Source organism: Rhododendron vialii, chromosome 9a (genome assembly GCF_030253575.1).
Source record: "Rhododendron vialii isolate Sample 1 chromosome 9a, ASM3025357v1".
Classification (NCBI taxonomy): domain Eukaryota; kingdom Viridiplantae; phylum Streptophyta; class Magnoliopsida; order Ericales; family Ericaceae; genus Rhododendron; species Rhododendron vialii.
This window is the reverse complement of record NC_080565.1, coordinates 36955408-36972061: the sequence shown is the minus strand read 5'-3', so window position 1 is coordinate 36972061 and position 16654 is coordinate 36955408. Positions and strand designations below refer to the sequence as shown.

General features: G+C 38.0%; 2 protein-coding genes and 1 long non-coding RNA gene across 3 annotated transcripts; 1 reads left to right on the top strand and 2 right to left on the bottom strand.

Moving 5' to 3' along the window:
- Positions 1–2476: 2476 nt before the first annotated feature.
- LOC131300204 (uncharacterized) lies at positions 2477–3032 on the bottom strand. Its single transcript, XR_009190885.1, has 3 exons — positions 2909–3032; positions 2752–2867; positions 2477–2602 (listed from the first exon to the last, which is right to left on the bottom strand). It is a non-coding gene; the product is annotated as an uncharacterized LOC131300204 (long non-coding RNA).
- LOC131300186 (uncharacterized) lies at positions 2861–6517 on the top strand. Its single transcript, XM_058325906.1, has 3 exons — positions 2861–3258; positions 3856–4130; positions 5993–6517. Exons 1-3 carry the CDS (start codon positions 2985–2987, stop codon positions 6059–6061), a joined length of 618 nt encoding a protein of 205 aa, XP_058181889.1. The 5' UTR covers positions 2861–2984; the 3' UTR covers positions 6062–6517.
- A 767-nt stretch (positions 6518–7284) lies between these two features.
- LOC131300192 (uncharacterized) lies at positions 7285–11887 on the bottom strand. The gene is made up of 5 exons (XM_058325915.1): positions 11729–11887; positions 11392–11540; positions 11246–11294; positions 10504–10646; positions 7285–7567 (listed from the first exon to the last, which is right to left on the bottom strand). The coding sequence occupies exons 1-5, from the start codon at positions 11775–11777 to the stop codon at positions 7481–7483; spliced, it is 477 nt and encodes a 158-aa protein (XP_058181898.1). The 5' UTR covers positions 11778–11887; the 3' UTR covers positions 7285–7480.
- Positions 11888–16654: the final 4767 nt, after the last annotated feature.

Here is a 16654-nt window from a genome sequence, read left to right as displayed (position 1 = left end):
AGAATCCTTTACCCTTTCCTCTTCTAGGTGCAATATTTATTTTAGCCTCTATGGTACTCAAATTTGAAAGCGTCTTCTGCCCAAAATTATTGATAGCTTTGAAAATATTGGCCTTGCGACTCTTTCTTCGAACTTTCAATCTCTAGTCCTAGTATGAAAGCACTGGTTTCTTACATCTCTTGGGTCAGAAGGTTCTCTAACTTCGGAAATGTATTACCAGAATAGAGCACTCATAATTGAGGTCAATTCCTCCGAGGAACGCCATCGTGGTGGTAGATGAAATGTCAAAACTGCTCGACTTTAGTATTAGTCTTTTCTCGCGCAGTTATAGGGCCGAACCAACTCTCGGTAGTAGCCTTTCGAACCATGGTGCTGTGTCCGTGTGATAGAGTTTTGATCCGCTCGTGTCTTGATGGATGATTGATCCCTTTTGCGATCTGCTATGGATCTAGAGACTTTATGGCCACACTCAAGGAAATAGCTACGCTTGTCGCCTCCTCCTCCTCCACCTTTATTACATAACGAAAAGTTCCTCTAAGTGTGACTCCCATGATTGTCAAACTTGGTGTTGCTGCCAAAATTTGGCACCAAATTTCACATCCATGAATCTCTTATGGCCTGTGCCAAAATTTCACAAATGGCTAAAGCCATTCTTGGCACATGATCACCAACACCGAAACACTTTCCATCAATCCACCGCCAAAACTTCGCCGGAAGATGGCCAAACCTCACCGGAATCGGGGTCGCTGGAAATTGTTTGGTTCTAAAATAGAATTACCAACCAGAGAGGCAGTGCCAAAACTTGACAGGGAAAACACTTTTGGATGCCAAATTTTGGCAATGGCTGCATCCACCTTGAAACCACTATTGGATTTTTATTCTTGTAAATTTCTCATTATTTTACTGCATTAAACTAGCTGTATAGAATCTCGTTGCAATTCGAATATTGGTGCCGGTTAGGATAATATATATCACCACCAAATTCTTTCACGCTTAAACTAAGAATATATAATAAGATATTATGTAAATACTCCTTCAAAATAAAAGTAACATTGTATATAACGGTACTATACCCAGACCCAAAATTTGCTAGTAAATGTTCCCAACTCCGTTCCAAAAAGATTGTCCGATACACAAAACGAGAACTTAAAAATAATGCATTTTTGTAAGGAAAATATAATTTTTTGCTAGTTACTAGATATCAATTTTATTTTTATTTTTATAAAAGTACATAATATTTTAATTCTCATTTTGCAGACTAGACAATCTATTTGGAGCAAAGGAATTCTATAAATAAAAACTAGAGATTCTATAAAAAGGACAAAATTTTGCATGTGATCACATGGCCCTAATCAGTCTGCTCCACCAAAATCGGTTTGATTACAAAGAAAATTGAAATGACAAGACATTATCTAAACATTTGAATCACCTAACCGTTGAGGGAGTATATATTTATGGTCACGCCAGAAAAATTCAAATTTTGTCTCATGGTCCCTGCCCTTCTGGAATCATATGGTGCATGATCATTTGCAACAGATCAGCAATATAAAGGGGAAATAATGCAAAATGATGAGAAAGTCTCGTCAATATGACCCGTTATTTCGAAATCGTCACTGCACTCAGCGGGTGTTTGGGAGTTAATTATTTTTAATTTACTCAGCGGGTGTTTGGGAGTTAATTATTTTTAATTTCTCGATTAATTGATAGATTTTATAATTTTAGATTGTTGGGAAAATAAAAGGATTTCGATAATAACATGCAAATAATATACTTGTAGACAATGCATTTCGGCATAATCTGTTTCAGAATTGGCTCCCAAACACTGAAAAAAGAAGAGAAAATGGAAAATGAAATAAGGGGCAGGCAAGCACCCGGCCCCTTAGCCGATTACAATCACAGCAAAATAGTGATCGTATCCAGTCGTAGTTGTCAAAATTATTTTTGTGGAACGCCATTTAGAAACGATATCTTTAAAGAACTGTCATTCTTATTTTCATCTCTTATTCATTTTTTATGCAAACGATTTTGAAAAAAGTGCGAAAATTCTGGTATGCCTGAAATATAACTTTTCCAAAACAAAACTTCTAAAAATAAAATGTGGTCGGTTGTGTTTTCGAAAACGAGTTTTTGAGATGGAAAAGCCATATATATACGGTTTCGTATTCTTTTTTGTTTCTTAGTCATCATCATTTAAATTTTTTTATCACTCTTCTATACATTTTGGGTACATCTAATCTAAAAACAATAAAAAAGATGACATAATTATAATTTCATAAAATATAATTGTTAAGAAAATTAGGTGAGGGTTTTCCTTAGCAACATTGGCTTTGACCAATATACAATACATCCAATCCAATACCCAACTGTCAATTGCCCACTAGAATCTTGATTTATCTTATAGAGATTAAAATAAACATCTGTTGATTCTCGTTTTAAGAAGTTGATTAGGTATTGCCGTTACCACACGAGAGAGAGAGACAGAGAGAAGAGGTAGGGGGCTAGCAAGGGAGCTTCCTATATTTGACCTGACCCATACCTTCCCCGTGTAGAATTCGTAGTCAATTGCTCGATACAAAAGTCCGGCCGAACCCATAAACCTCACCTCCGCCTCTCTCTCTCTCTCTCTCTCTCTCTCTCTCTCTCTTCCCCAATCCTTTCAACCCTTTTCCCTTTACACTCTGTTTTACGAACCAATCCTTTTCCCTTTACACTTGCTCGATACAAAAGTCCGGCCGAACCCATAAACCTCACCTCGGCCTGCATCCTCTCTCTCTCTCTCTCTCTCTCTCTCTCTCTCTCTTCCCCAATCCTTTCAACCCTTTTCCCTTTACACTCTGTTATACGAACCAATCCCTTCAAATTTCAATCTGTTTTACAGACACAATTTTGAATCCTTTTTCCTTTACACTCTGTTTTACAAACCAATCCCTTCAAATTTCAATCTGTTTTACAGACACAATTTTGCCACAACAGAGAAACAAGAGATGGGTTCCTCAAAAGAAGGAAAACCCACAAGAGTGGTGAGAGGGGTGAAGACTCTCTTCTTCTTGTTCACCATGTTGATCTCTCTCCTGGTGTTCTCGGCTCCGGTGATCGTCGCGATCGCCGACGCTCTCCTCCCCTCCGCCCTCCTCTCCGCCGGCTCTCTCTCCCCCAATCCGCCGCCCTCTTACGTGACTGTCTTGAGGAATTACGATTTTCGATTCTCTCTCATCGATATACCTCTCATTTCCCTCATCAGATCAGCCGTCATACTATGTAAGTTCAAACCACCTGAATTATGTGCCAATGTTCGAAAGTTGATTCCTATCGATAGAATACCAAGTTCCAAATCTACTTTTAAAAATCAACTTTTTTCCAATTTAAAAGTTTTGACAAACACCCTGTTTTATATATATATATATATATAGAATTTTGCTCATTTCGAGTAGTGTCATGCCAGCAGTGACGGAGTTAGAATTTTTTTATTCGTACGGTTCTAAATTATTTTTATAAATAGCAACTTGGGAAGAATTAAGAGTTTATCGGTGAGGTCGAAATAGGAAATATTGAATGCAAAATATAACCGGTGTAACATTGGGGTCAAAATGACACCACTTGTCCCTTAATAACTACGCAAACAAATAATTTTACAAAACCATTCAATATTGAATTGGATTGTCTTGAATTCTTCATTTCAGATCAAAGTACTCGACAAAATTGGCTTGCAAATTTTTTTTACAATCAGGTGTTAAAGCTAGCTCACGTGCACATCAATTAACCCTGACATTGACATAGACATATCATTTTAGTACGTTGTATACAGAATTTCTTTAGGGACATTGATTTCTCATGTGTTTCTTTTCTTAATTATAGGTGTGTATAGTTTCTGCGATGGACCAAGTCTTTCAAGGGGACCGTATCTGGGCATCACGACTCTGTTTTCTGTGGCTTCGTTGGTTTTCGTGTCGTTCAAGGCTTCATTTGTGTTTGGACCTCCGAGTATCGATCGAGGAGTGCACCGCGGAGCTATGGAGGTGGCTTTGTTCGCCTGCTCGTTGGTTTTGGGCGTAGGCCACGTTGTTGTCGCATACAGAACTAGTTGCAGAGAGAGAAGGAAGCTCCTCATTTACAAAATCGATATTGAAGCTGTAAGTCAAATCTCTCTCTCTCTCTCAATTCACCTAATGAGTTAAGGAGCATATAGTAATTCCACTCTAACAATGAAGTAATAGTATTGGTAATGTGGATGATATAAAACTTTATTCGTTTCCTCGAGAGGGTGTGCGTAATTTTTTCCCAAATTTTTTTTCTAACACACCCAATTCATCGAAAAAACACCGCCTTAAGTTTCAAACTCATAACTTTCATTTGAAAATTACAAAATTTTAACTAGCTAAACGTCGTAAATCCGAATAACGTAACTTTGATCGTACTTGGAGACGATTGTACCACGTTTGTATCATGTATTCGTTTGTGAGATACTATCGCATAGGTAGATCATGCACAAAAAGTTTCAAATGGGAAAATTTAGACCCTGCAAGTTGGTGGCCCCACTGCCACAATTTTTGGTTTTGACATTCGGCTTAATGACTGGATCCTATGCTTCTTCTAGAAGGCGGCTTTTTTTAGAAACATTCAAACTATAACGATCACTTTCCGGGGAAAAGGGTAGGAGTGGTAATTTCTGCAAAAGAAGCATTTCAAAAAAATTCATTTATTAGTGCTTAAATTATGGGGTACTAGTAGGTAGGGGTGCAATCGAGCCGAGCCGAGCCGAGTTTCGGCATGTTCGGGCTCGGCTCGCCTCAAAAACAATGAGCTCGAGCTCGGCTCGAGCTCGTGACGAGCTGCAGAACTCGAGCTCGAGCTCGGCTCGATAGGTATTTTCGGAGCTCGAGCTCGGCTCGTTCGGCTCGTTTATGAAACAAATATATATAAATATATATATAAATAAATATAAATATGTAAAAATATATATATATAAATATATATATAAATATATTATATAATCGAGCTCGCGAGCCAATTCGAGCCGAGTTTCGACTAGCTCGAGCTCGGCTCGTTTATGAAACGAGCTCAGGACTCGAGCTCGAGCTCGGCTCGTTTTTGTCTTGAACCGAGCCGAGCCGAGCCGTTATCGAGCCGAGCTCCGAGCCGCTCGCGAGCGGCTCGGATCGTTTGCAGCCCTACTAGTAGGGCTGCAAACGAGTCGAGCCGAGCTTTGTCAAATTCGAGCTCGGTTTATTTACTAAATGAGTCAAAAATTTGAGCTCGAACTCTTAACAAGTCGAACTCTTGATGAGTCGAGGTTAGACATTTATCAAACGAGTCTTTCTAGTCGAGTCGAGCCAAGCCTTTCTTAATGAATTGAGCTTGCTCGGCTCGTTTACTGAACGAATCAAAAACTCAAGCTCGAACTCGGCTCATGAGCTCACGAGCTGCTCGGTTTATTTGCAGCCCCATAACTACACAATTCAAATACTCCAAATTTTAGGGTGTATTTATGATATTCCTATGGGAAGGTTCAAGGGACCTTTCACGGGAGGTGCCGTCCTAATCTCTGGTGTTCCGCCCCCACTCCATGTGCCATTTGACTTTGAGCCACACTTTGCCCCCCAAGATGGAATTCTTTTTCAATCTACTCTGTCCCCCAAAATTGAATATTTTTTTCAATCTACTCTGTTTGATTTTTGATTATTATTATTTTTAACTGAGGAGTACTTTACTTCGAGGAGTGCGAAAATCACTGTCCATATTTTTACTCAATAAGCAGCAGATGCGGGGCCGACCAAAAGTTCCGTTACGTTGATTTGATTAATTCACACCCCAAAGCAAAATGCACCGAATAAATTTCTTGCAAATCGATCTTATCTAGTACCAGAGTTTATGCTCTTTAATTACTACCAGTTCTTTGCATGTTACTCCTACGAAAGCCCAAGGGAGTATTACTTGGGTGTAGTTTCTCTTCAAACAAATGTTTTCTCACATCTGGCCGGTGCCGTCTGTGCAGGTTTCGGCTTCCAAAAACGGATTCCCGAGGTATTACAGGATTCTCCATCATCAACAAAGAGTGAAGTAAAGAGGAAGTCAACTAAACACAGGGATATTCCAAAACCGAACAGGGTAGTTTTCCAGTCATGTACAAATCTGAACCGTCCATTGCTTGGTTAAGATCCGAGCCGTCGATTGCCGAGATGAGCGGCCGGATCAGCCGCTCTGTACCGCTCAAGCAGGGTGCTGCTTAAGCAGCATCCCCCATTCCGGTTCCGGTTTTTACAGGGTTATCCAAAGGAGATTCTGCAACCGGAAGCTCGTCACAGTATTAGGTATAGCAGTTGGGTGTATGAATTATTATACACCCAGTTCGATACGCTACAGGATATGTATACAGAAACATTGTAAAAGCGTTCTTTTTGTAATAGAGGCATATACCACTTGGTCTTCGGAGATTCGAGAGGCAGCGATCCCTCCTCCTCCTCCCCACAACATGTACAGCTTTCAAATTTATCCCTAAATATGAGAGAGAAGTTTCAGATGAGCACTGCAAATATAAACACGAATTTCATAGAACATAATTTGTGAGTAGAAATTTAGAGCGTTCCACTTTCATAACTTAACACCCAACGAGATGGCTCCTAATTGCGTAGCGAATTCATGTATAACTTCTGCACGAGTAGAATTTCAACGTCATGTCCAGAGAACCCATCCTTCCAGCCGTACAAGTTGACGATATGATTGCTTCCGAATCTAAAAATGACTGGAATTTTCGTGTCGTGTCGTGTCTCGAGCTCTTACCACGCATACAATGTGAAAACATAATTGCTTCCAAATCTAAATATGACTCGCGGTTTAGGAATTATACGGCCTGACCAAAGGAGAGAGCAATGACCTGCAAGTAATAGAGTGGCAACTGTACCCAACCGCTGCCACTTGGTTAGTTGGTTTAGATCTCCAAAAGGAGGAGGGGGGGGGGGGGGGGGGACATCGCAACAAACAACAAAGCAAGCCACCAGCAGAGCAACATAAAGGACCCTAAATGTATCGTCCATACTCGAACATATCTATGAAAGGCTAATGGTGGTAAAATGGAAGCACACTTAGGCGTTGCAGCTTAAATTGCAACCATTTTGTGGCGACCACTTATCGGTTACAAGATTGGGTCAGGAATCGGTCAAAAGTGGCATCTTGACTCTATCCGAATCAGAACAGTTTTTGAATAGTACTCCTTGTTTTACGTGGAGTATGAAGTAATCAATCAATCTAGCCTATAATTGTCGAGCAATTCCCCAGATGAAGGCATTCTAGACAAGAAATGAGATTTGTCATTAGATTACAAGAAACTAGGGTCATGTCATACAAGCACCGCACAATTTATGTAAATTACAAAGCTTTGCGAAAAGAGGACACCACATACAAGTACAAGGTCAGATAACAGTATACATATCAAAGGGCTAAGATAAAGATCAACGTCAATGTCGATTCCAACATACAGAGTTTGTCAATCAGATCTGATCCCGCCCATGAATGTCCTTGGATCAGGGCAGTTTCCACTGAACTGGGCTTGTGAGAAGTCAAATCCTGGGTTCTGCATATAGCAACAGCAACAATAGACACAAGAGGGTCAGAGGCAGTGAGATGCATGTAATAGGTCTGACAACAATTAAAATGGTATTCCGCCTACTGACAACAATTAAAATGGTATTCCGCCTAACCAAATAATTAATTGTTAAGTTGAAGTTGAAACTTCCAAACCGCCTGGCCATCAAAATTAAGATTTTTCTATCTAAAACTGATTTTACCCATACTGCCGATGGCTACGAAAGGCAGAAATGGTAACTAGGAACCAAAGCAACATATAAAATATCCAAAAAAAAACAGAGAGACTGATAGTGATCGTGATTTTAGAAACGTTGAGAGACAGGTTTTTAGAACATATATATCCACCAACCAATGGCAGATTTTCTAGCTTGTGTTTCTTCTACTACCTGCACCTGTAATATATCCTCCGCCGAAAAAGATTTGATTCGTATTATAATCCAACTACACCAACTAATGCAACTGAACCCCAACCAATGCTCACATTAGTGGTGTGATATGTTATTCCAGCTGGCTCCAAGGAACGCCAGTCAAGCCAACTAAACTAGTTCCGCGCAATCATATGACCTCTTAAGTCTTAAAAATTTCAAAAGCAAACATCATGACAATCAAACTATAGATAATGATTTCTGAATCCCCCAAAATACAGATACTCTATAGGAGCCTAGGAGGTCAGGAACACAGCTATATCTTTGCTTTCACTATATTCACCTTCATTGCCTACTATTTCAAAGTATCATAATGATCCTTATTAGATTTTTACTAGGAAATTCTCAAATATTTATCAACTTGCCTCTGCACTATTATACATGCAAAACAACAAGCAGGGCCCTCATTTTTAGTCCAGTCACCCTTACACTACACAAACGGCAATGCCAGTACTTAGAGTGACCAAAAGTGCCTGAGACGTATGATTTCTAATTGATCAACAACTAAACCAACACCAATACTCTAGCCATCCTAATAGTCTAAAGCAACAAAGAAAACATTCAACCTTTTGTTAGTGTTCTGTGATAATTTCAAAGACAAAGCATCTCGACGGTTCTTGGCGGTTCATCCCAAGTCAGGAAAACAATCAATACAAAGGTTGAACTGCAACTTCCCTTCCAATGGCCAACGCCGCCAACCCATTAGACATCATGTCAGGTGCGATGGAATACTTGCTATGTCGCCAAGGAATGCTTAAAATATCTTGTCTTAGCCAATATATAACATGTGTCACTCCGAAAGATCCGGCAAAATCCTGTGACCAAAAACCATTACAACACCACATTTGAAGATCACCCTCTAACTAAAACTGAACTGACCATACAATATGCTTGCATAAGAGTGTCCTCAATGACATAACCAAAAAACAAAAAAAAAGGTTTCTAAAGTTAGCAATGTTGGTCCAAAATATAGCTCACGATGGTATAACCAAACTTAGCCACCCAACCCCTTAACCAATAACTAAACTTTGGTATTTGGATAACAAAAACTAGCAACCTTTTTTCTTTGGATAGCCAAATTTAATGGGGACCACTGTCTCACATCACTACCAATGGACCCATCGACTTACATTTGTTCCTAACTCTCTCTATCTCTCTGGCATAGCGGAATTCATGAAGAGATTAGTTGCATACTAATCTAAACGAGATAGGTACTCGTACCACGAGCAATTCTTGAATCCACAAGAAGAATAGAGAAATCTTTGAATATTATTGATAAAAAGTCAATAATTGAATAGGTTACAGCCCTTTTTATAAGACCCTAACCCTAGAAATCCTAAATCATGCCAAAACAAGCGGCATTAAAGAAAAGATATTTCCAAATTAATTAAAATAAAATCCTAATTCTTGTAGACCAAGAATCCTAATAAAGGTAGAAATCAAAATCAAACTAAATACGAAAGGTTAATAATTCTAACCTAAACAAAAATATTCCTAGTCAAAATCTTATTCTAAACAATAAAAATAAAATACAAAAATTCTCCATTTTTGTCCTACATCACTCTCTCTACTAAAAATGAGTTTCTGATTAGTATAATTCATGGGACTTCACTGTTAATCTTAGCAACCCTTAAATGGATAACCAAAAGATGAGGTGGCAAGTTTTGATTATCCAATTTTGGTTATGCCATTGTGAGATACCCTAAGTTACCTTCTGCTAAAGATCTCAATACTAGATTACAACAGAAACATTCCAACTCATAAAGGTGTTTGTGGACATCACCTTGAAGAATATTTTAGTGATGTATAAGACTGGTTCCAGTTTCCAGGGTTCCTTTGTTCTTGAGGAGGAAAGCGAGCTATCTTATCTAATGACATGTCCTCAAACTAATCCCATTTCTCCATATTTATCTTTTTAGCATTTTAGATTATCAGGAGCGGCTTTGCTATGCGCTATTCATGAATCTGTATTGTTATCCTATAATAGAGATATCCTTTCCAATATTTAGCTTATATGAATCGGAACAGTGTCCTTGCTCCTTAATTTGAAGGGCTCAACATGTTAAGAGAAAATCCCGATGGGGCAGTTCAAGATGGAAGATTTCACCATGCCTCATCTGAGCCATTGCATAGAGATAACTACCCTTTTCGGAATCAAGACAGTAAAATTCTGCATGGAACTGACATGTAAAGTGATAATGGGACCATTGAAAATAAAAGACATCCAAAAGATTCAGACCAAATCAGAATAGGAATTATGCTTAAGAAGAACATTCCAAGAATGTTCTCACACTGTCCAAATCTATAACTTTCTGTTAGCCCCCCCAACTCACATCAGCTAAAAGTATCACTGACCGATTCTAGTCATGTCTTAGCAAAGGCTGGTAACAAGAATATCTTATTCTGGCAATCCAGAAGCAGGAATCAACAAAATGGGGGACTAGATAACAAACGTGAAGAAAAATTCATCATTAAACTACCAACAACTTTGACTGACCTCCTCTTGAAATCTCTGAAGCATAAGGCGCTTCTGCTCAAGATCTGTAGCATAAGGATCGAGCTGGCCCTGACCCAGTATAGGCGAGGCCCACGTCTGGCCTTTGTCCCTCTTCTGTAATGTTATGTGCATGATATCATCCTCTGCCACACAACAAAAAAAGAACAATTAAACATCCACCAAATCAACAGCTATACGTTATCATCCTTTGTTAAATAAACACCTAAATTCCAGCACCCAATTGCAACAATTGACCAAAAAAGAGACCCTTTTTTTTACAAGAAATAATAAATTGAAAAGGCATCGGGGAGGAGACCACCCATGTACGAAAGAGACCAAAAGAAGCCAAACAATAAATAGAGCATATACACCTCTCTAAATGCCAGTGTTCTTAAATAAGGAATTAATTGGAGATTAATCGTTGGCGGGGCCTATCCGATTAGGTCCAACTGACAATTAATCGCCAATTACTACTTAATATGCACTGATTAATTATTAATCGCTCGAAGGTGGCCAACCACCTAACTAGAGTCTAGCGACTTTTAGAACATTGCTAAACGCCGATAATATCTATAAAGGTATTAATCAAGATTGGTTTACACTCCCTCAACCATCAACTAAACAAACTAGAAAGGAAAAAACTCTTAATTTTACGCAACGACATCTTGTCCCCGTCATAATATTGACCAAAACTGCAAGTTATGCAATGCAATAAGTTCAGAAAGGAGACATAGATGCGTACCTATAGTCCAAAACGAACAATCTGTTTTAACGGAGCTGCTGAGATCATGCTGTTATAAAACAACGCAGACACGGAAAATAAGTATAAATTCGTCTCAACTGAGGAAGGAAAACATGTACAAATGTGTGCAGTGAGAGGTTACGTACGTTGAGGTAAGGAGGATTGCCTTTGATGCCAACTTCGACGTGTTTAGGCTGAATCTTGCAGTGGAAGAGCTTCGTGGGGACGTTAGGAGGTAGAGTGATGTAGATGTTGACCTCCTCGAGGGTTTGATCCCACTCGAAAACCTTCTGACCTGAAACAACAAACGTAAACGCCGTTGAATGCAAAGAAAGCAAGTACTGGAATTCACAAAAACCCACAAATATCTAGGGCTTGGATATATGTTATGAGCTGAATAGTCTGGCATTGAGCAAGCAGATTGAAGAAAGAAACGAGAGAGCAAGAGGGAGACAGAGAGAGAGGGTAACGACGACGACGTACCGCCGTGGAAGAAGTCGTGACGTTTCTCGGGTGCCAATTTCTCCGCCATTGTTACAAGCTCGAACAAGGAAGCGTGGATTGTCAGCTTAATTCCCAAGCGAAAATGACGACCGAGCGGGGGGTAAAACTGTAAAGTTAGTACGTGAAACACCCCTCAAGTATGAAACTTTTGCACTTTGGTGTCCTGATGAAAAAACTAGCACTTTAACCCTGTAAAAACTTAATTTGGTACAAAGGCTTCCACTCATGAACCCATATTTTACTCAAATCTCATCCATTCACCACCATCACTGCCGCTGCCACCCATTTAGGGTTGGCAATGGGGTGGGTAGGGGGTGGATACCACTATCCCCGTCCCCGATCCCCGAATCCAAATCCATCCCTATCCCCTCCCCGATCCCCACAAGGGAATTATTTTTACTCTTCATCCCCTCCCCAAATGGGGAACGGGGATCCCCGTGGGAAATCGGGAATCCAACCACAAGCAAAATCGATATTCTTAATCTGGTATCCCTCCTGCAGCAAGACGCCAAGAACAAATAACACACGCAGAGCTCTTTGAAGCTTTGTTTCTTAGTCTCTCAACAAGACACTATTTCATGAGTTTCCGACGTGAACAATATTTATCTGACTAGAACTATCGATTTGAGCTCTTCTTTCTATTAATCTTCTATCCGTGGTAAGCGAATTTAATTACTTCTATGTTAATTGACAGTGAGATTTAGTTTCTTTCTTTCTTCCTCACTTATGTATATATAGTACTCCTATATAATTTTTATTTATGTATATAACTTATTTATTATATATAGATATACACACACACACAAACGGGGCGGGGCGGGTACCCATCCCTTACCCGTTCCCCATTTTTTTTAAAAAATTATCCCCATCCCCTACCCGATCCCCAAAAAATTCCTGAATCCCCAACCCATTTGGGGCGGGGAATGGGGCGGAGCGGCCGGGATTGCCATCCCTACACCCATCACCTCAGGTCTCTCTCTCTCTGGTAGGAGCTTTTCAAGTCAAGAGCTTCTGATTATTCTTTTTCTACGATGAAAACATACTTACCCACTTGAATCCAAGTTTAAAATAAGACACGTCGAAGTTGTGGAAGAGGATCGCGGGGTTGCTCAGGGATCGAACAATGGCCGAGGTCGACAAAGCAGGGAATCGCCGACTAGCACTAGCAACCACCACCTGAAAATCGGTGAAGGATTTGAGTTCAAACCAAATTTGATGAAAATTTTGAGTAAAATCCAAATTTGATATGGGTTTGGGTAAGGAGTGGAGGTGGATTCAGGGTTTTTTTTGCTCAAATTTGAGTTTGAGTAAGGATTTGGCGAAGGATTCCTGCCTTGACCCAAATTTGGGTCAAAATCCATTTTAAGTGAGGCTCACTCCAATGGCAAAATGATTTTTTACCTAAATATATTATTTGTTTAAGTATTCAATGGCAATAATATAAATAGTAGAAGGGAACACATTTAATTTGGGGTCGAGAGTGACTGACTGCTATGAAGAAGAAGAAGAACTCGACCCACCGCTAACCACCCAAATAGTCTACCGCTTACCACCACCCATAAAATTCTGATCCATATATTATCCTCTCTTTTTCATCTGTAGGAACTCATTCTGGTAGCGACGGCCATGTGAAAGAGAGAAAAGTTGCAGGTATCCAATCTTGAGAAAGCCGACGTCATGCTCTCATAATGGCATGAAATGAGCCATTGGAATATTGGGGGAAAAATGGGGAGAGACTTGGGTTGTCTCAAATTTGTGGAAAGAAATTGGTAAAACCCTAAATGGTGAAGGGTTTGGATCGAAGATGTGAGAGGATTTTTTGTGGGTTTTGCCCTAGTTTTAAATTCGGGTCTTAAAATGAGTCAAGGTATGAAATATTAATGCTCTCACTTCTTACTCTTTTATTGACTCAAACTCAAAATTTGAGTAAAAATTGTTAAAAGGCTCCTCCACCCCCACTCAAACTTATATCAAATTTGAGTTTTATTTGAATTTAAATTCAAATATATTTAGACAAACCCTTGCTCAAATTTTGAAAGCAAATTTCACAACCTTATATTTACGACTATGCCATTAATAAAGTTTTTACTCGTATTTTGTGCTTCGGTTTAAGTTTACTAATTAGAGCACACAATATCAAATGAAGTTTTTCCTTTTATTTTTACTCAAACTAGTGTAATTCTACGTGCTTTGCACTGTGTGTGTGTGTGTGTTCGTTGGTGTAATTGTTCATTTATGTAAGATAGTTCAAATTAAGATTTAGTTACGAAAATAAAAAAGTCGTAAGAGTAAGTAATTGAATGAAAGGTCATTTTTACAAAAATAAAAAAAGATAGTATTTTATAAGCAATGCAAAAGAAGTTCTTGAACGGAAAAAATAACATAAAGAACACTATTTTGGAATACCGAAATATTTTTAATTTTGTAGACTCAAATAATTAATTAAGGTTATTGTAATTTCATAGATTAATCCAACATATGCACTAAAACTGAAAAAAGTCACAAATAGCTCAACCTTGTTTAAAAAAACGGGATTATAAGGAATGGTATTTCTAACTCCTCCAAAACAAATTAAACATTGCATAAACACAGATCAAATAAATAAGTATTTGGATTAAAATATAAATTCCTTCTCAAACAATAGCAACAATAATCAAGATAAACTCATGGATTAGGTTCTAAAATTGTACGAATAATGAGGCTTTTTCATCTATGTGTTGTGGAAAATAACTGTAAAACCTTGCCATAAGAGAGCCTTTCTCTAAATATCAGACAAAATTAGAGCTCGGTTTGCTGAGAGCATACAACAAACTATCATATTGAAAAAGATAGAATCATAAAAATAAAACAATTAGAAAACCCCAGAAAGAATAGACCACTCAAAATACTTATAATTTGAAGAAGTTCTAACAAAATCATAGTCTAGGGTTATGAAATCTAAGAGAATCTGACCACATAGTTGTGTCTTTCTTTGTGTGTAAGAATCTACAATTGAGAAATTGATGCGTCTATCTTCATCTGAATTACAGAGGGATCGGAGGAAATCTAAGAGGAGAGAGAGAGATAAGGATTTTTTTTATTTCTAATAGTTAGATTGAGAAGATGTATAAAAAAATTTCTTCTTAACAAAGCAAAGAGGGGTCTACAATACCTAAAATGCCAATGGAAAACTTTTTCTTACTGACTAAGCAAAGTATGACCTAAAATATATAAAATACCCTCGAAAAATCTTTTCTTATTGACTAAGCAAAAAAGAACTTTAAATATCTAAATTATCCTAGAAAAAAGCCTTTTCTTCTTATCTAAGCAAAGTAGGACCTAAAATACCCCACCCCCCCCAAAAGCCTTTTCTTCTTCATTAAGCAAAGGAGAACCCAAAATATTTAAGATACCGTTGAAAAGCCTATTATTCTTGACTAAGCAAAGTAGGACCTAAATAACCTCAACTCAAGACATCCAAAAGAAATTTGAAAGACGAAATCTATACGGGTAATTTTGTCTTTTAACATGGTAGCTTGGCTTGCCTTAAATTAGGGAAAAAAAATATTTTTTTTGAAGAAATTAAATAGGCATCCTATTTAGAAGACTTATTTAGGTGTTCATCCTAATGAGTTTGAATACTTATGTTCACATCCTCAAATTATCATTTTGTCCCATATGCAATTGGCTATTAGTTAATAATTAATATCTATTAATATCTATATTTGTAATATATATTGTACGGGATATACAAGGAGGTAGGCTTCCAATCCCCACAATTACAGGGGATTATGCATATCCCATTTAAAACCGTTTCTTTTCCACTTACCCATTAACCCCTCTCTCTCAGGCAACTGGGCTTCCAAAATATGCTACTGGGTATGGATCCCGACGGCACGTGGCTTCTCTGTTCGCCGGGCAGTGGGTGGCGTTTATCAAGGACTCACAAAAACCTCCTCCTGAGAGGATTACTTTCACTTTTCCAGTAATCAACTCGTTTGGTTCCCGTGGCCAACCAAAGGGAAAGATATCGACATATGGTGGTGATGTGGTAGCCGACATTTTCTATGTTTTTTAATAACTTACTGCCGGCGAACGAGTTCACAAGTCGTCTGCTGGCAAACGATTTCACTTGAGTTGCTGACACTACTTTTTATTATGATTTCGATGCATGTGTTTTGATTTCTCCAAATTTTGTCACGATTTCTATTGAATATTTACTGTAGCTTCATCAGGATGATTTTACGATTCGTGTTCGTGATTGTTTATGTCTTATGATGATTTCACAAATTTTGTCATATTTTCGGTATGTGTGTTTCGGTTTTTTCTGAATTTTGTCATTATTTTGGTTTAGGTGTTGTTTCGTTGGCACAATTTTACGATATGTTTTCATGATGTTTTCTGTTTAATTTCATGGTGATTTTACAAATTTTGTCATAATTTCAATATGTGTGTTTCGATTTCTCCAAATTTTGTCATGATTTTAGTTTAATGTAGTTTCGTATATTCATGACAAATTTTTGTCTACGAATATTAATCATTTTCAAGTTTTCAAGTTTGGTAGATGTTAGTTTTATTTTTAAATATTGTTTTTAAATTTTAGCCAAGAGAAAATTGGAGAGAGTAGATTTAGGAGAAAAAAAAGAAAGATAGGAGAAAGAATGAGATAAATTAGGAAAGATAAGGAGAGTGAAAGATTATAAAAATTAGGAGAGAGAAATGGTAGTATAGGATTTATTTGAATTTGAGGATGAAAAGATAAGTTTTTAAACTTAATAGGATGAAGACTTAAATATTTATATAGGAAAGGACCCCTATTTAAGTTCCCCTTTTTTTTGTACCTATAAATACATTGGCTTTGTTCGTTTTGTAGCTTTGGGTATTTTTGTTTTGGTAGTGGGTGAAGAGAGAAATATAGTAATGATT